The sequence below is a fragment of the Onychomys torridus genome, chromosome 7 (genome assembly GCF_903995425.1).
Source record: "Onychomys torridus chromosome 7, mOncTor1.1, whole genome shotgun sequence".
NCBI classification, from domain to species: domain Eukaryota; kingdom Metazoa; phylum Chordata; class Mammalia; order Rodentia; family Cricetidae; genus Onychomys; species Onychomys torridus.
Genome location: NC_050449.1, coordinates 46,918,762 through 46,939,048, shown reverse-complemented (window position 1 = coordinate 46,939,048; position 20,287 = coordinate 46,918,762). Strand labels below are relative to the sequence as shown.

At 40.3% G+C, this 20,287-nt stretch overlaps 1 protein-coding gene and 1 non-coding gene across 3 annotated transcripts in view; both read left to right on the top strand.

The window, feature by feature from the left end:
- The window catches only part of Atm (ATM serine/threonine kinase), a 113,076-nt gene extending 95,748 nt beyond the window's left edge, over positions 1-17,328 (top strand). For both annotated transcript variants that reach the window (XM_036192817.1, XM_036192816.1), the window contains exons 57-63: positions 3,530-3,679; positions 7,673-7,838; positions 9,343-9,429; positions 11,314-11,428; positions 12,716-12,779; positions 16,035-16,171; positions 16,278-17,328. In XM_036192817.1, coding sequence (XP_036048710.1) covers positions 3,530-3,679; positions 7,673-7,838; positions 9,343-9,429; positions 11,314-11,428; positions 12,716-12,779; positions 16,035-16,171; positions 16,278-16,461 — 903 coding nt within the window. In that variant the 3' untranslated portion in view covers positions 16,462-17,328. The remainder of the gene's footprint in view (positions 1-3,529; positions 3,680-7,672; positions 7,839-9,342; positions 9,430-11,313; positions 11,429-12,715; positions 12,780-16,034; positions 16,172-16,277) is intronic.
- LOC118588112 lies at positions 124-231 on the top strand. Its single transcript, XR_004945515.1, has one exon. It is a non-coding gene; the product is annotated as a U6 spliceosomal RNA (small nuclear RNA).
- Positions 17,329-20,287: the final 2,959 nt, after the last annotated feature.

Here is a 20,287-nt window from a genome sequence, read left to right as displayed (position 1 = left end):
TTTGCTTTCAGAAGGGTAGATGCCGTAAGTGTTTTCCCTAGAAATTTTATTAGGAGCTAACCTAAACATTAAAGTACAGTGGAAAAATGTTCCCTTCACAACAATTAAAGGGTATGTAATACTGTACTTACTTCAGCAACACAAATGCTAAGATTGGAACAATACAAAGAAAATTAGCATGGTCTCTGCATAAGAAGGGAAAAAAAAGAGTATGTAACATGAATAAACTACCTAGGACTGGTGTTAACAACATAAATATAGGAATGGATAAAATAATTAGGAAAACATAAAATGTGCAGGAAAACAGATAAATTTTAAATGGGATGGCATTGAAAAATACCAGCTTATTTCAAAATAATTTTTGACAATAAAATTTCAATAAAACATTTTGTAAGTAGTATTGAGTGCTTACCTAGCATGTATGCGGCCCAGAGTTCAATCTCCTGCAGGGGTGGGGTGCTGATTGGGGTGGAGGAAATCAGTAAAACTGAGTAAGTCTTAAAACGTTTTCAGGCATACATTTCTAAAAGCCCAGTGTGTGTGCCTCCAGCCGAGTTACTTTACCAGCCCAACGGATGTTTTAAAGACTAATTCTCAATTCTAAAAAAAAAAGTTAAGGGTCTGTAAAAGCTGGGTTGTTTTTTTTAAAGATTTATTTTATGTATATGAGTGTTTTCCTCACATATGTGTCTATGTACCACATTGTGTGTGGTGCCCTTGGAGGTCAGATTACCTGAAACTGGAGTTACAGGTTGAACTGCTGTATAGGCACTGGGGGACTGAACCCAGGTCCTCTGCAAAAACAAGTGCTCTTAACTGCTGAGCATCTCGCTAGCCCCAAAGCTATTTTCTTAATGTGGTTCAGATTATTAGTACTCAAACTTCAGCAGCCCTTACCACTTACAAGATTTGTGCTCCCTTCTTCCCTTTTTTTTCTCTCTGCCTCCCCTTCTCTCCACTTCCACCCCATCATTGTATGTGTTTGAGACCAGGTCTCCCTTGTAGCTAAGGATAACCTTGAACTCCTGATCTTCCTGTCTCAGTGCTAGGATCCCAGTGCCTGGGGTCAAATTCTACCACTGTCCCTGGCTTTCAGAGGTTTGTTAAAACAGATACTCAGGATTTCTGTCAGTTGATCTGGAGTGGAACCCAAGACTTCATTTTACCTGGATGCTGAGTGGTGCTGGGGACCACACTTTTGGAGACCCGCTATCCTAACTAAGTCTTATGCTTGATCTGAAGGTTAAAAAGCTGTTAGCTGTTTCCTGCCTTAGAGAACAGATGCTCTAAGGAAATAAAAGATGGGAATAAAATAAGTTTTTATGTTCTAAGTCCCAGGCTTTCAGAGTGTGCAGTTGATAGCTGAAAAGTTAGCTTTGTGTTTGGGGTTCATGTCCTTAGGTTACTGAGCATCATAGCAGTGTGGGGCTTTGGAAGCCATTCAAATCACTAGAAAAATTTACATGTAGATTGTGGCTCAGTTGCGCTGGTCCCTGTGCTCTTGGGAAATCTAACCTGCTTTTAACAACCCCCTGTTTGTCCTTCATTTGGTCTCTTAAAAATAGACCTGTCCAAAAAAAAAAACAAAAAAAAAAACAAAAAGGGCTGGGGATTTAGCTCAGTGGTAGAGCGCTTGCCTAGCAAGTGCAAGGCCCTGGGTTCGATCCTCAGCTCAAAGAAAAAAAAATAGACCTGTCATCTATACATAACCATCTGGAAGGACTACTTCCTGTAAGGTTAGTTGTATAGAGGTCTAAGGCATCTCAAACTCAATAAATGTAAAGTAGAACTCTTGATTAATGATCTCCACTTTCAAAATAACCGCTTCTTCCTGCCTCAGCTAAAGGTGCTGCTTTCAGGCAGAGTAAAGCTTAGACACCTTATTTTGTTATACCCAAATTTCCTCTGTGGGTGGGGGGATAGTGCAGTGGATAAAGTGCATGCATTGTAAGCATGAGGAGCTGAGTTTGAGCTAAAGGCTTCCTTGGGACACAAAACCTAAAGTAGTTCTACATATCTGAATATAGTAAAAGAAAAAGATGTTTAGAATTAAAGATACCATAAAAACCAGGATCCATAGAGAAATGAATTGTAATACTATAACACAAGATTATTGTTTTATTAACAAGAAATTTACATGTAGAATATATCAGCAACTCTTACAGGGAATTTAAAAGATTGTCATATAAAAAATAGGAGAGAACAGAATTCATAAGAAACAAATTGAGTGGCCAGTAAACCTATCACGATATTCTGTTAGTTATCTGAAAAATACAGACTAAAACCACAGTGTGCTACAGTTAGCACAAAAGTGGCAAAATGTAAGCAGACAAATGCAAATGTGTTGGAAAAATTCAGTAATAGGTAAGTCTATAAAGCAGCGGTCCCCTTGGATAGTTACTTCACTAAGTTAAAGATAGTACATTCCCTGTGACCCTGTTATATATTTACCAGTGGACTATCACTGCAGCAGTATTTCAGGGAAAATTGTGGGGGTCTCCACAAACACTAAGGCCAGCAGAGACTCAGTCTGCAAGAGGCAAGGAGGAGGTCCGGTTCAGCACTACTCAGTAGCTGGTGTTGGTCAGACTTTGAGTATCTGATACTCGGTAGTTTATTTTAGGCATATTTAAGCACAGCACAATTGGGAAAAAGTTTCCCGGTGATAATTAATTCAATCCCACGTGTGCAATAAAGCTTAAGACATGACTATATCAAAACTTATAAAGTACAAGTGACATAAAAATAGGTTTTATACATTAACTGAGAAAGTAGGCCCAAAGTAAACAATGCTCATGGTAAGGGTCTGGGGGAGGGTAATGTTATAGATTAAATGAGATAAACAAGCTCAAGGGTCTGGAGGAGCTGGTGTGGCCTGGCCATACAGATAGCACAGAGTTTACCAGGCCTTTAACTATCTCTGCTCCCAGTCTTCTGAGCAGAAAACAGCTTATACAGCTCTCCCTTTGAAGAGACAAAGGTTTCCTAGTTCTTACCTGTGAGCACAAGGAGCTACATGCCTCCTTCAGGAAATAAGAAAATAACACCAACCAATATAAATGTTGAAATGCACGCTGAATAAACTGGATGTGTGTGTGTGTGTGTGTGTGTGTGTGTGTGTGTGTGTGTGTCCTAATTAACAAAAATGTAAGGAAAAGTAACAGGTGCAGTGGTGCATACCTATAATCCCAGCTACTCCAGATGCTGAGGCAGGAGCATCACAAGTTCAAGGCTCCTAGACTACATAATGAGACCCTGTTTCAGAAACAAAGCATAGTGAAAACAGAGTTCATACTCTACTAAATGAACAAATCAATTATAGATCAATCAAGTCTAAGCAGAAGCTAGAAAAATCTTCATTTTTGAGCCTAGGTTTATTTCATGCTTTCCTCCCAGGAGCTTCAGGGGCTTTATCCCTGTAGGCAGATGTTAAGGAATCCTGGAAAATGCTCTGCACTGCTGCTGATGAATGGTTTTCAATGGTTCTTTAATGTCTTTCTGTAATCAAAGGTCTTTGATTTCACCTCAGGTGGTTCCCCTCTCTCAGCGAAGTGGTGTTCTTGAGTGGTGCACAGGAACCATCCCTATTGGTGAATATCTTGTCAACAACGAAGAAGGTGCTCACAAAAGATACAGACCAAACGATTTCAGTGCCTCTCAGTGCCAAAAGAAAATGATGGTGAGTTGAAAGGTTATATTATTATATATAACTTTTATATATATAAAATATATAACTTCATAAGATAACTGTTGAAGATACTACTTAGTTTACAGGATGTAAACTTACCAAGATGAATGTGTGAGTGAGATAGGAAGGTCTTTCTTTACACAATATGAAGTGCCAGCCCTGTCATCTTAGAAATAGAAACATTGTCCCCTTTATACCAGTTTCTTCCAATTTGTGATAAGGTGATTCTTAATAAAACATTGCCGGGCAGTGGTGGCACACGCCTTTAATCCCATCACAGGAGGCAGAGGCAGGCAGATCTCTGTGAGTTCGAGGCCAGCCTGGTCTACAGAGCAGTTCCAGGACAGGCTCCAAAGCTACACAGAGAAACCCTGTCTCAAAAAACCAAAATAAAATAAAACAAACAAAATGCCAATTAAAATAGAGAAACAGATTAATCCATTTTTACATGAAACAACTTTCTGAAATAATTTTCCTACATTGGCTGCCTGGCTTAACATTTACTTGCTTGTGGAGGCCCACAAAGGTTTCCTAGTGAGATCCTGTGCTTGCTTTACCCAGCAGAACTGCATTAGAGGATTGCTTGACCACGTGCATGGTTTCCAGGTGATTGGAAAGGGTCTGCACTTGGCTGTGCTGGGGGGAGGTCTTTTGCTCCACCCCTTGGCGTTCCCACAAATAGCCCATTAGAAGAGACAGGAGGGGCCGGTGGATAAGGATCCAGGCCCTCCCGAGGCTGTCCTGTGTTTCTGTTTCTCTCCCCTCTATCCTTCTGTCTCAATCTCTTACCCCTCTCTTCTCAAGAGTGCCCTGGGGTAAAATGTGGGAGCGGTCTCCCAGCTGGCCTCCCACACTTGCTGTTTTAGCAGCATTTATTGAATGCTTCCTGAAAACCAGGCACTAAGCTGGGGCTTCACAATTTTGACAATCATCATTCTTATCCCCACTTTAAAGTGAGATGTTAGGGACTGTAATTTGCCAGTGATCAGTGATGTATCACATAGTAGAACTTTGAGCCTTGTCAAAGGTAAAAATCATGTATTTTTGGTTTTGGTGGGTTGTTTTTTTTTTTGCCCCTGAAAGTTCATTGTGGTTTCTGTCACATGGTTTTTGTTGTTAGCTTGTTTTAAACTGTATCTGTGTGTATATGTATCTGTGTGTATTTGTGTGTGTGTGTGTGTGTGTGTGTGTGTTTGTGTACCTGTACGATGTGTGTGTGTGGACACTCATGTCATGATACAAATTTGAAGGTGACAGGACAACTCTGTAAAGCCAGTTCTTGTACCTGTAGATCGGAGATTGAATGGCAGCCTCCATGACCTGCTGAACCACCTCACTGGCCCCTAAAAGTTTTTTTTTTTTTTTTAAACATGTGATTAGCATTTGATGGGAGTTTGTGCAGGGCACCTGTGGTAAAGGATAGGCTTAGAGGAGGGAGCACTTGTTGTGCCTGGTGAGGAGGAGTGGGGAGAATTAGATTTTTGAAAGGCTTCCTGAGTGGGAGGGTATCGAACTTTAAACCAAGCTTTGTAAATAAGTAGGTTTCCAGGTAGAAGCGTACAGACAATGGGGAGGAGGCCTGAGTAGGTACAGACAGCATGGGCTTAGGTTTTGAGAAGGAATGAATGAGGTTGGTAGTAATTGATCCCCAAAGTGGAACATTGCTGTAAGATGCTTGTAAGTGTTTATCCTGTAGGTGAAAAAGACCCTTGTGAAGAATAGGGTATCAGGTTTGCTTTTTTTTTTGTTGGGGGGTGTAGTATTGAGGTAGGGTCCCTCTAGTCCTGGCTATCCCAGAGGTCTCGATGTAGACCAGGCTGGCCTCAAACACACAGAGGTCTGCTTGCCTCTGCCTTGTGAGTACTGGGAGTAAAGGCATGTGCTACCATGCCCAGCAACAGATTTACTTTTTAGAAAGATAATTCTGACAATAATTTATGCTGTGGTTTTGAGAAAACAGATTGGGGCTATAATCTGAACTAAGTAAGACTAATTAATGGTACAAACGGATAATCATGGGTAGAGAAGAGATACATTAAGGAGACAAAGCTGATAGAATTGGTTGATTGGAAGTGCTGTTACACTGTTAAAGAAAGAAGCGGGGAAATACTGCTGCTAGCAAGGTCCTTCTGAATAGGACTTTAGTCACTCAGAAACGAGGTCCCCAGCCAACAAACGGTGTCACATGAAATTAAAAAGCAGCTTCCAGAATGAGGGAAAAGTCTTTGCCAACTATGCATTTGACAGAAGATTAATATCTAGAATAAACAAGGAACGTTTAAAAAAAAAAAAAGGAAAGAAACAAGAAAACAAGTGACCCAGTCAGCAAATGGACTAATGAACAGTTCACGGAAGATGAAATGTAATCTAAACAAGTATGAGTAAGTGTTCTGCTTCACTAGTTATTGGAGAAAAGCAAATCAGAATCCATGCTGAGCTGTTCTACTCAAGTCAGATTGACAGTGGCCAAGGACAGGGGCCTGGGGAGATGGCTCAGCAGAGAAGCAGATTCCTACTGCTAAGCCTGGCTACTTGAGTTCAGAACCCAGACTCCACATGGGGAAGGAGAGCACCAACTCTGTGCTTGACTGACACGTGTGCATTGTGGTACATGCATCTCCACCAGCGCCAGCCACCACGTGCACACAGTAAGTAAAAATGTAATAAAATGGAGCTGAATAAGGTTAAGAGCACTTGATCTTCTCAGAGGACCCGGGTTCAGTTCTCAGCATACACATAGTGGTTCACAACCATCCTCAAACCAGGGTATCCAACAGGCACCCATGTGATGCACATACATGCATACAGGTAAAACATCTATACACATAAAGTAAAATAAATAAAAATTAAAAATAAATTTTAAGTAATAAAGCAACAAATGCTAGCACAGATGACTTTACATAAGCTGATGATGTAAACTAGTGCAGCCATTATGGAAGTTAATGTGGAGGTTTCTCAAAAATGTCTACCCTGTGACCCAGCTATACTGTTCCTGTGTGTATGAAGGACTGCCAGGTGTTCACAGAATCTAAATTCCAGATCCAGTCTAGGTGTCCAGCAACAAGAAAGATGAAGAAAATGGAAAATTTTAAGGCTTAAAGAAGAATGACATTTATGTTATTTGCAGGAAAATGAATGCAACCAGAGATAATAATAATAACTAAGCCAGGCTCAGACAGATACATGATTTTTCAAATTAGTGGTTCCTAAATTTTAAAAAAATTATGTATGTATATATACAATGAAGGAAAGCAGAAGTGAAATGTTTCAGGGATACAAAGGATTCAAAGGGGAGGGTATTTGGTGAAAAAAGAGGGTGAGCGCGAACAAGATGGGGGAATACACTCCATACACAATATATACCTGGATGAAATTTTATTAAAAAGTAAACAACATCAAAAACAGTGTACAGAAAGGTGTGCTCTTCACAGTAGTCTGGATTGTGAGGCAAGCGGCTGTGTTTGGGTTTGGAAGGATTCAAGTGAGGATGTTGTGTGGGAAATGGAGTGGCATATCACTCAAGTTAACTAGAGGTGCCTGGGCCAGGTTAGGATGTCATCGTCAAATGGATGGGCACTGAGCCCACTGAAGTTGATAAACTTCGCTTCAGGAGCATATTCCACAGAGAGGTTTCAGGACAGAAGACTGACCCCTCCGTCCTCTCACAGTGCATGCTGTGACCCCACCTAAGATTACTGGGAACTGCCTCTGGCATCCCTTGTCGCTCCATCTATATTATAAGACCCTTCAAATTAGAATTTAGTTAAGGGGTAGTCAAGGGGTGGGATCCTAATGGGATCATCACTTGAATTAAAGGCTTTCCTGACCAGATTGCTAACCTCTTGTGAGTAGAATGTCTTGTTTATCTTTTTATTGCCCTGATAATCTATTAGCTATTTCATCTAGAAGCATTGTGGATAATAGTTGAATGAAATGAGCTTAATACATAATACTAAGAAAATGTTCCAAATGTTCCTTTTAAAGGAAGTACAAAGGAAGTCGTTTGAAGAGAAATATGATACCTTCATGACTATTTGCCAAAACTTTGAACCAGTTTTCCGTTACTTCTTCATGGAAAAATTCTTGGACCCAGCTGTTTGGTTTGAGAAACGATTGGCATATACGCGCAGTGTGGCCACATCTTCTATTGGTAATCCTGTTATCCTCTTAGATATTGAGCACATAACTACATTCTGACTTACAAGAGGATGGTAGTGATAATGGTAGTTGTTGCTCAAACTGTCCTCGTGATTAGATCATTGTGTTTGTTGATGATGGTTGTTAGTTTGCAACCATCTTTATAGAAGAGAATTCTATTCTGAGAAAGAAAAATAAAACCAGTTTTGTTTTGGTTTTTAATATAATGGATGTGGTTTATTTTCTCTCCCTTTAATAAAGGCTCTTTGAGATTTTCTTTGGAAAATAAAACCTTTGGTATTGCCCTTTGGCTTTCTTTCATTATTGTTCTTGTGTACAGAATCTCTAATATATTACTCTTGTGTACAGAATCTCTAATATATTACTACTCAGTGGTTCATTTAATAGAATCTCAGAACAGAAACTGGTAATGTGTTTAAATACTTGCTATACAACATATATTTTGACTTTTTAATTTTTTATGAGATTGAAATAAATTTAATTAGGTAAATCTAATGCTGTTGGGGGTTTTGGTCTTTTGGGGGTCCTACCACCCAGCTCCCAAATAAGTTCACTCACGGAGGCTTATTACTTATGAATGCCCAACCTTAACTTGACTTAGTTTCTAGCCAGCACAGTAACACAGCTTCACAGAGTTAAACAAATGCGACATAACAAAAGTAGCATACCTTAAAATAATATTCTACTACATAAATCAGTTTAAAAAATCCTAGAATATGAGAACTAATAGAGATGTAGAAACTGTCTCATGTTAATTTGCAAAAAAGACAGTTTCTTCTGCCACTTTTGTACTGTACTTAGAATGACAGGATATATATGTTTAGGCAAGCTCCCCAGTACTTATGGGAACTTCTTCTGCCTTGAAAATCACTAATTGGATTAAAGTGATTTGGTTTATAAACAAGAAAGCATGCTCAGTTAACAGTAGGACCAGCCAGGTACGGGGCATCCTTATTCTCTACCCAGTGATTTTTCTGTAACACTGTATGGTGTCTCTCATCAGGTTAAAGGTGTTTTAAGATATGACATTTATCTGTCCTAAAAACAGAAATGCAGTCATGCCTGCACAAGCACCTGGTGAAATAAAGTAGTTTCTGATCAGCATAGTTCATTAAGCAGAGGAAAGTGTCACTGTCGAATGATGAAATTACTCATCACTGCATCTCTTGTTTTGTAAGAACACTTAATAAAAGTTTGTATTGTACTTGCCCAGGTAAATCAGGGTCTCCAGCTTTAACCACACTAATTTCAGAGAAAAGTCTGTGCTTTTTAACAAAGAGAAAATATTTTTATCAGCACATGTATTTGTAAAATGTAATGTACATTAAAATATCTGGCTAGATTTAACTTAAACTCTACATACTACTTACTTTATAATGTCCTTTAAATAGCTTTAAAGTCTGAACTACTTAAAATTGCATAGAGTCAATGGTACGAGTTCAGATTATGGTTGGATGTATGTTAGAGATTTCACATGGTGGTTGTTTTTTCCCTAGTTGGTTACATCCTTGGACTTGGTGATAGACATGTACAGAATATCTTGATAAATGAGCAGTCAGCAGAACTCGTACACATAGATTTGGGTGAGTATTAAACGGTATGTGTCTCTCATTAATATGTAGTCATCAGGGACTGTTTGCCTATCAGCATATTACAAATATGAGGAAGGCAGACATAGCCACAGAAATATATAACAAGATTTTTTTCTTAAGCATAAGCACTTGTGGCGAGCGGAGCAGCTATCTCCACCTACGACAATGAGTAAATCTCACTGTAAGAGATGGCAGCTCAAGAAAAGAAGGAAGAGTGAGTGAGGCGGTGGGAACCTGGCAGTGGGGGAGGGGTAATAATGCAGAGCTGGCCTGAGTATTGCTAGAGGGAACTTTGCCTGTAATGAAGTAGCTTGAGAGAGAGTGGGGGTGGTTAAACGGACAGGCTAAAGCGTTTTGACTTTTAATCTGTTAAACGGTGGGACGTGAACAAATATTTAACCAAGAGACAGTCATGTTTGAATTTTAGGTAACTTTCTAAGCAATTTGGACCAGGAAGTTAAGAGAGAAAATAATAGTGATAATTATAATAATAGAGAAAATAAAAACGAAATGATGAATGAAGGCTTGGACTAGAGTTGTGGTGACCAGGAGATTGGATTTGAAGACATGAGTTCTAGGTTGGACCATTGAAGTTAGTTATGCAGAGTGGGAGAGGATTTCCAGACATCGAAAGCATCTAACAAAGGAATATAGCAGGTTTCATAAAAAAAAAAAAAAAATAAGAAAATGATAAGTTTTGCACATTATTTCAAAACGTTAGTGAGATTTCTGGAAAGCAGTGGGAGATCAATATAAAAGAGTTTCGATGTAATGGTGAGTCACACTCTCCGCAATAGAGGTGGCTGAAGTCACTGGGCTGGAGGAAATCCTGACCTCACACTGAAGACGGGAGCTTTGAGAATGCTAGTTACTGAAAATCTAAACCAGAGTGGACTTGGTGGCCCATGACTGTAATCCTAATACTTAAGGCTGAGGCAGGAGGATTGCTATGAGTTCAAGGACAACTTAGGCTATATAGGGAGTTGCAGACCAGTCCGAGCTATGAAATGAGAGCCCATCTCAAAACAAAACAAAAACCAAAACAGTCTCCAAAACATGAGGAAGAGGTATCTTAGCCGCTGAGCCATCTCTTCAGCCCAAGAGGCAGCTTCCAAGCCACTGGAGGGAAATACTACATGAAGACCATAATAAAGCCCGGTATTAACTACTACAGGGGTAGAGTGGATGCAAGTGTCTGCCTAGTGCAGAAACCCCATCCTAGAAAGCTGTGCACTGTGTGATTTCACTTGTATATCCATTTGATATGTCAAAATTATAAAAATAAGCAAATGAATGGTTGTCAGATGAATGGGGACAGGTGTAGGGATTGACAGACCGTGTGAGGAACGTAAGTGTGGCTATAAAAGGGCTGTATAAAGGATCTCTTGGTGATGGAATGGTATATATCTTGGCTGTACTAGTGTCCATAGTCCTGGCTATGATACTGTACCATGGTTTTCTACTATTGAGAGAAAGACTGTAGAAGGTATGTAGGGTGATCCTTGTGCATTATTTCTTAGAATTGCATGTGGATCTGTAATTACCTCAAAATAAGCGTGTGAGTTTGTATCCCAAAACTTTATTTAAAATATATAAAAACACTTAATACTCGAGTCTTTAACATTTTAAACATTCTAGCTGTCCAGTTTTTAAAATCATCCTTTAATGTCAAGTAGCTGTTCTTTTGTATTTGAAGTGGTTCTCATAGGTGATGGAGGTGAGATGTAGGCAGGGAAAGCAAAAATAGAATAATCTTCTAGTACTAATAGAATGTGAGTGATAGATTATTTGCTGCCTTTACAAAGTTAACATGTACTTACGGAGACAGTGTATGAGCCCATCACACTTTCTTGCTTCATATCTCTTTGATTTTAGGAGTGGCTTTTGAGCAGGGTAAAATCCTTCCCACTCCAGAAACAGTTCCCTTTAGACTCAGCAGAGATATCGTGGATGGCATGGGCATCACTGGTGTGGAAGGTGTCTTCAGAAGGTAAGGGAGGGAAGGCAGATAATTTTTGCTATCAAAATTATTCAGCTAATAAAATGTATATAGATGATGGGATTCAGTGGTAGAATCACATCCCAGTGCTTTACAGTACTGAGGGAAAAAACCCTTGGTACAGGCAGTAATAGTTCTTTCCAACCACCTGGGACATGAGGTCAGCATACCTAACCTCCTCTGGTAGAGGCCCTTAGCTGACATGCTTTGTTTTGCTGTTTTCTTGGTGCTCATTGTTGGGGGTATTAAAGAGATGATAGTTTTTTGGTTTTGTTTTCATTCTTCTCTCATACAATACATCCTGACCTCAGTTTCCCCTCCCTCTACTTCTCCTAGCCACACACTCCCATCTCCCCTCTCCCCCAGATGCACTCTTCCCCTGCTTCAGAAAAAAGCAGACCTCCCAGGGATGTCAACCAAATATGGCATAACAAGATGCAATAAGACTGGGCACAAACCCTCGTATCAGAGCTGGGCAAGGCAACCCAGTAGGAGGAAAAGGGTCCCAAGAGCAGGCAGAAGAGTCAGAGACATCCCCATGACCATTGTCGGGAGTCCCATAAAACTACCAATCTAACAGCCATAACATATATACAGAGGACCTAGCACAGACTCATGCAGGCTCCGTGATTGCTGCTTCAGTCTCTCTGCGCCCCTTTGAGTCCTGTGTCATTGATTCTGTGGGCCATGTTCTCCTGGTGTCCTCAACCCCTCTGGCACCTACAGTTCTTCCTCCCTGTCTTCAATGGGGAGGGACCCGATGGAGATCTCCAATTTGAACTCAAGAAATGATAGTTTTGTCTGAAAGAACTACAAGCCAAAGATTTTGCCGTTTCTTGTAGTTTTTCCAGTAAATGTCCATAGTCTCAGCTTGTGTAAGTAAATTAATACTTGCCTCAGTAATCAAGACAAAGTATTTCATAGTAGTAGTGTCTTTTTTAAAAAATAAGTGCTGAGCTTATGAAACATACACACATGTATTGGTATGTATCTTACTTTCTGGAACATGTTTTGTTTTTTTTTTTGTTTTTTTTTTTAGCTGAGGATCAAACCCAGGGCCTTGCGCTTGCTAGGCAAGCCCTCTACCTTTGAGCTAAATCCCCAACCCCTGGAACATCTCTTAAATGCTATCTTTGCCAACTGGTCAGCTCTTTGAAATAAAATTTTGGGAATTGCAAGGATCATCTACATATGTATACATAAGTGTGTGTAGGCAAAGATGGATTGAAATATTGGTGTGCTACAGAATCCATGTTTGTAATGTATTTCACCTTGCAGATGCTGTGAGAAAACCATGGAAGTTATGCGCAGTTCTCAGGAAACTCTCCTAACCATTGTAGAGGTAAAGTATGCATAAGGATGTTGTTGTTGGTTTTTACTCTTTTTGGGGGGCCCACCAGCCAGCTCCCAAATAAATCACACACAGAGACATATTCTTACTTATGAATGCCTGGCATTAGCGTGATTTGTTTCTTGCCAGCTTTCCTTAACTTTAAATTATCCTGCTACTGTACCATGAATCTTAAAATTTCTTATTAATAAAATCAAACCTGAGGCCAGTTATTGGGGGTGAATGCTGGAAGATCAGAGAAGCAGAGCAAGCCACAGTTACCTCACCTCGCCAGTTCCTCAGCTGGTCTTGTTTCCTCAGACTGGAAACCCTGAGTCCTCATCCACATGAATCTCAGCTGAACTGTGTTGCTCCAGAGCCTGAACGCTTAACCAACCAAATGCTTAACTAACTACATGTTTTACTCCTCAGTTCCTGGTCCTCACGCCTTATATACCTTTCTCTTTCTGCCTCCACTCCCTGGGATTAAAGGTTGGGTTTCTGGGATTAAAGGCGTGGGTCACCATGCTTAGCTGTTTCTAAAGTGGCCTTGAACTCAGAGATCCGGCTGGCTCTGCCTCCCAAGTGCTGGGATTAAAGGTGTGTACCAGCAGCACCACCCAACTTCTGTTATAGCTTGCTCTTCCCATTTTCTAGCCACCATTTTTGGCTTTGTTCTAGTGGCTGTCTGTTCTCTGACCACAGATATGTTTATTTTGGGGAACACACAATATTTCAGGGAACACAGTACCCACCACATGCTACCTTTTGCCTCTGGGCTTTATCTTTTCTATTCCTGTATACCTTTCTTACTCTGTGGCTTGCTGTGTAGCTGGGTGGCCGGCCCCTGGAGTCTTCCTCCTCCTCTGGCTACTTCTTTTCTCCCAGATTTCTCCTCTGTTTATTCTCTCTGCCTGTCAGCCCCACCTATCCTTTCTCCTGCCTTGCTATTGGCCATTCAGCTCTTTATTTTAGACCATCAGGTGTTTTAGACAGGCACAGTAACACAGCTTCACCAAGTTAAACAAATGCAACATTAAAAAAAAATAACACACCTTAGAATAATATTCCCCAACATAAGGACATCTGGACTCCTTTGCCAGTCAGCCTGCCTTGTTAGGATGTCACTCATTTGAAGAGCAATGCTGCATGCATTTCATGTAGATTGGTTCTGGGAAGCAGCAGAAAGGGGCACAGTGGGCATATTCACACATCACAAAATTTGGGGTTAGAAATGGTTCTAGTCCCCTCACATTTCTTGGAATATTATTGCATTGTTAAGTAATCTCCAATTTTTAAAGAATAAATGAGCACTTTGACATCTTAGACATCCCACTTTGGCTGAGTAGATGACTCAGTTGGTAAAGTGTTTGCCACACAAGCATGGGGCCTGATTTTGGATCCCCAGAACCCATGTAAAAACTAATGGTGCATACTTATTATCTGGCACTGGGGAGGTAGAGATGGGAGGATCTTTGGGACTCACTAGCCAGCCAGTATAGCCAAATTGGTGGGTTTCCGATTCAGTGATAGACACTGTCTCAAAAAATGAGTAGAAAAATGATTGAAGAAAACACCTGACATCAACCTCTGGTCTCCAGTGACACCCACACACGTATGCACATACACATACCAGTGTATTCCATATGAGATTTTTGAGATTGGTTTCCATGAAGAGAAGTCAGTAGTATGTATCAGTCTCCCTACAAATTTCAGAGCTAATTTTGATGCAAATCAGTGCCAGCATTGTTAGTGGCAAGCATAACTGAAGAATGAGGTTTTGCTGTTGAGGCTCCTGCAGTGCATTTGCTGTTTAGCTTTGAGACAGCTCATCTGAATGGACCTGTGGCCTGCAGAACATACACGTTTAAATCAGGTTCATCATTTCATGCATTTCTTGTAGACCCAGGTCAGAGTGGGAAGAAAGTCATACTTCCTGTGCTTTTGACCTTAATTCTACCCAAGTGAGAATTGTGGGTCTCTGGCAGTCATTACAAACCTGGTAAGGATGTATGAGAGAAAAACTCAGCTGTTTCCTGCACAGGGAAATACAGGAAGTAGAGTACAGGCCTGGCTGCAGACAGGTACCATCTGTTCTGCTTCTAAAGAGTAGATGTTAACTGAGTTCAAACCAGATTTCTAGGGATGAAGAAGGGGCATGTGTGTTTTGTAAATCACTCCTGGGCAGGCAGGATTGAGAGCCATTTACGTTTCACTGGCACTGTGAAGACTGTGATAGATAATAAGGAGAAGCCGTGTCCTCTAGAAGATTCAGTCAACAGTTTGTCACCGTGGTCTGTGTTAGAGTATTGCACCTGAGAAATGATTTCTGTCTCCACTTACAGTACCTGTATCGTTTTGGAATGTACCCACCCCTCACAGACACACAAAGTTCTGTGTTGCCCCTGGTAAATCAGTCCAGATTTCTGAGAGTCATTTGGTATGGCTTTTCTAATACTGAAGAAGAGTCTCCCAGTCACCATTGCTGTCTCCTGCTCTAGGGCAGTGCAGTAGCATCTTGGCTCCCAGTCCTGAGGTCACACTTTCGAAGTTAGTCCCTCCATTGTTTATCAGTAGCCCTGAAGGACACCCAAGGCAGCCTTACAAAATGAAAAGTTTTTGATACTGCTGATCTAGTACAGTCCCAGCATGTAGGTAGATGCTGAAGAAACCCAGTGAAGGTGACGGTCAGAAAGGATTGTGGTCCTGTGATGTTGGCCTGGCCTGCTGAGTCGTTTGCCTCTGTACCCAAGCATTCCACTTACTACTAAGATTGCATAAGCCTGACTTAAAAAAAAAAAAAAAAAAAAAGAATGAAAATAAGAAATGTCTGTGTTTACACACTGCAGGGCAGTTGGCTGTCGAATAAATTACATTCTTTTACTAAATTTACCCAGCTTGGACTCTAATAGATAGAAAAAAAGCCACTAGAGTGGGTAGTGGGTTTGTTTGGTGGTCAAAATGTTAGTTTTGATGGTGCTAAAACTCCATGGGGAACATTAAATAGACCTGGGAAGAGAAGGGAGTAAAAACCACAGTGACAAGTCTCCTCCAACTAGGTCGGTGTCATCCAGCCTGACAACTGACCCTGGAGGAAGAGTAAACTTGGGCTGGGACGAGAACCTTGGAGCATATACTTCAGAAAGCTTCCTCATCTCTGAGTCGGCTCCTCCATCAGCTGCTTGTGACTCGTGTCACTTTGTGATATGGTTGCTATTGATTTTAACTATGTAATCAAAATTCACATCATTTATTTTTTCTGCCTAGGTCCTTTTGTACGATCCACTCTTTGACTGGACTATGAATCCTCTAAAAGCTTTGTATTTGCAGCAGAGGCCAGAAGATGAGACTGATCTCCATTCTACCCCCAACGCAGAAGATCAGGAATGCAAACGAAGTCTTAGGTGGGAGATTTTAGGAGGGACCTATTGTTAGTTACTTAGATTTCATTATTCCCAAGCCCTTAACTGTTGTTGTACCTCATTGTAATCTTCATGTTTTTATCCTCAGTGATACTGACCAGAGTTTCAACAAAGTAGCTGAACGTGTTTTGATGAGGTTGCAGGAGAAGCTGAAGGGCGTGGAAGAAAGCACCGTGCTCAGTGTGGGTGGACAGGTGAACTTGCTTATCCAGCAGGCCATGGACCCCAAAAAACTCAGCCGACTTTTCCCAGGATGGAAAGCTTGGGTGTGACCTTCAGCGCAGGAGTTACTCTTAAACTCAGACTTCAGAAATTACATCTCAGCCACCATATTTGAATAGGATTATTTAAGCTAATAACTGCTTTTGAACCAGTTTTCTATTTGATTCATTACCACCCAAAATTGATATTTCTGCTCTCATATGTTAGAAGTAATAGTTATTCAAGATCTGCTAGGATAAATGTTGACCCTTAAGATCATGCTTGTATTGTTTTCAGTGGATCAGAGGCTCACAGTGAACTGCAACCAGTGGGGACAGCAGAGTGAGTTTCGGTGTGCATTAGGACAAGTTCATAACTTCTGCTCTGAGTGGAGTAGTCACTCTGTGTGTGTGTGTGCTGGACTGGGACACACACACACACACACACACACACACACACACACACACGTACGTAACAAAATAATAATACTGTAGAAAGGGTAGGTGTTAAAATTATGACTCACACTAAATAAATGTTGGGCTAGAGTGTGACTCAGTGTAGAACATGTGCCCAACCTGTATGAGGCCCCAAGTTTAAGACCAGAATTGCAGATTGAAGGGGGTGGGGAGTAAAGTAGTATAGGTTGAACATCCTTAATTCCAAAATCCAAAACATGAGATATTCTGGTGTCCAAAATTTTCTGACATATTGGGCACATTTCAGAGGTTCAGATTAGGTTTAGATTAGTCTTAGTTTATAGTCTGCACAAATGCTCCACAATCTGAAAATATCCCAAACTAGAAGCAGCTCTGGTCCTCAGCATTTTTAGGAGGGGACACTGACTAAACCTGTACTTAAGAAATGTTCTGATTTCAAGCCAGGGTGAGGTAATGCATGCCTTTAATCCCAGCACTCAGGAGGCAGAGGCAGGCAGATCTCTGTGAGTTTGAGGCCAGCCTGGTCTACAGAGTGAGTTTCAGGAGAGGCGCAAAGATACACAGAGAAACCCTGTCTCGAAAAACAAACAAACAAACAAACAAAACAAAACAAAAAAGAAAGAAAGAAAAGAAAAAAAGTATTTTTGACAGGAGTAAGATGGGCAGTTACCAGGAGCCAATGAGGTTAGATTTACAGGTATTAAAAGTCAGGTATTTCCTTTATGCCAGTACCTGACAGTAGCACCTCTGATTCTTACAGCAAAAGCCTGTGATATTGGTGATGGTATCCGTTTTATACCAGAGAAAGTGAAGGTTGGAGAAGGTTACTTGTGTGAGAGGCCAGAAGACATTACACATGAGATTCATGTAAGCAATCTCTTCTATTGAAGAGCTTTTAGTAAAAAGAGTCTGGTGTTCATGGGTCAGTTAGAAGTTAGTGAAAAGCAACTAGAGAGGCTGCTAGAAAAGGAAGTTAGGCGCTGATGTGTCTAGAGTGAGGGAGGCATCAGGCCACAACTCTAAGGTCATAGTGTTCACTTAACATGGGGAAAAAATGTGCACCTAGAAATCCATCACAAATTTAAATATGCTAAAAGGAACAAAAGCAAAAAGGATGAGCTTTGAGCACTTTAAGGTTTATAATAACCATTTTTATAAGTAGAAGGCCAGTATAAATAGAGAAAAGTGCCATTTCAAGTGTTTCAATTGCACCTTAATGAAATTGTTTTTCATATAGATTTGTTTAGTGCTATTAAATGTAATTGTTACATTGTTACCTGAATGTCATAAAACATTTTAATAAAGAACTATACAAGTTTATGTTAATTATGCAAGTATGTGTCCATTTTATGAAATACTTAAGTGTTGTATGTGCCAGGCATAGGCTAGTTGTAGTGAGACAACAGTGAGCAGGGATGTCCGCACTCGGAATTCAGAGTCCAGGCATGATGGGTCCAGTCCAGACCTTCTCTCCAGCCCCCACCAAGCCGTTAGTCCAACAACCCACTTATAAAATAAACACACAGACACTTATTTAAACTGCTTGGCCATTAGCTCAGGTCTACCATTGTCTAGCTCTTACTCTTATATTTAGCCCATTTCTATTAATCTATACTTTGCCACGTGGCTCGTGGCTTACTGGTACCTTACACCTTCCTTGTCCTGGCTGCCGCTGCAGTGTTCCCTCCTGCCTTCTCATTCTCCTCTCTCTTGGTCCCGCCTCTACTTCCTGCCTGGCTTCTGACCAATCACTGTTTTATTTACCAATGAATCATCCATAGCACTTGCCCCCCCACTTTTTTTTAAAAGGAAGGTTTTAACTTTAACATAGTAAAACTACATATAATAAAACAATTATCAAGCAAGAATTACAGTTTCAATATTAAGGAAGATATCCTATCTAATATTTGTGAGTCTAAGGTTTTATATCTAACTTATCTTTTATCATAACTAAGGAAAATTGTAACTATCTAGCTTCAACTACATCAAAGACCTCAGAAGAATATAATATTACCTGAGAAAGGGGAGAAGGATGCAAGCAACTTTCGGGAGTCTTGCAGGGTAGACAGAGACAGCTGGCAGCCTGGACAGTCACCTAATTTTCCTTTGTAAAGTTGGGGCATCTGTCTTCAGCCCACAGGGCTAGAGTTTCTTGGTCACTTCTTTTAGTGTCCTGTAGAATGTCTGGCAGTTTCCTCTTCTAAGCAGGTCTTGAAGGACCATTTTGTCAAGCAGAGTTCAGTGGTCACCTTCCTATGAGTCCTGCATGTCCAGTTGATCAAGCAGTCCAGGCAAGAACAGTTTCTTGCCCAAATGGCTATTTTTGCCAAGGTGAAGATAAACTCTATATATCTTCAATGTCCATCCTCCTCTCTGAAATAAATCAGTGCTGCCAGGAGCAGACATGTCTCACTTTCCAGAAAGTCTACATTTTTAAAAATACTTTAAATGCCATATTCTGTAGATCTTTGAAGTGTTTGAAGATTACCTGTCTATCTGAAATATCTCTATGTATACCTAGAAGACTTAACTAACATAGCTACAAGTATGATTATCACAGATGACTAATTATTAATCTATTTTTTAATTATCCATTACAATTTTAAATGAGCTGTACAAACATAATACCTTAAACAGAGTAGAAATATACACACAGTATAACAAAATTAACTGAGTTTGTATCAATAAACTAAAATCTATACCAATGTAAAACATTTCAAACAAATTGTTGCTCTTTAAAAGTAAGTTCATTAATCTACCCTTTCATCCTATTATATCTATATCATGTCCCCTTTTTTCTTTAGAAAGATATCACATTAATAACCTGATTTGAATAAAAATATTGATTTTATTCTGTCCCACACCAGAGGGCTCTTCTAATTTGGGACATAAGAATCTCTTAACCTTTTCTTTTAGCAATATGCCTGGGTTTAGAGAAGGAGTGAGCCAATTGCATCTCTAAAGCCAGCTTGATAATTTTGGGAATTTGGGTGTAGTTTTTCTTACTACTTCCTGCTGGAGGGGGGCACTGTATCTAGTGGGGACACAAAGAAAATTTTAGGATTACGGAGTAGTCTGTGAGGGTAAACCTCTGAGCCAGTTGCCTTGAAACTATTCTGGATGTTGGATTATCTGGACCATGGTGTCATCGGAGACCTTTCAGGTGGTCTTGGCTGATCCAACCTGATGTATCTTAATCTGGAACAAATCCACAGCCTCTAGCTTTCTGTGGAAACAAAAGCAGAGACTCTTTTCCAAAGCAAAATATCCTTATATCCAAATTTTGAAGTCAAGTTACCTTTAAAATTTACATATTTGTTTAACTCAACAGCTTTTACAATCAAATCTTTTTCTGTAGTTAAAAAATCCCAAAGACAACACAAACCAGATTCTTTGTGTAATATCCATCTTTGTAAGACTGAAACGCTGCTGTGGCTGCTGGCTCCGCCCACCTCTGCTT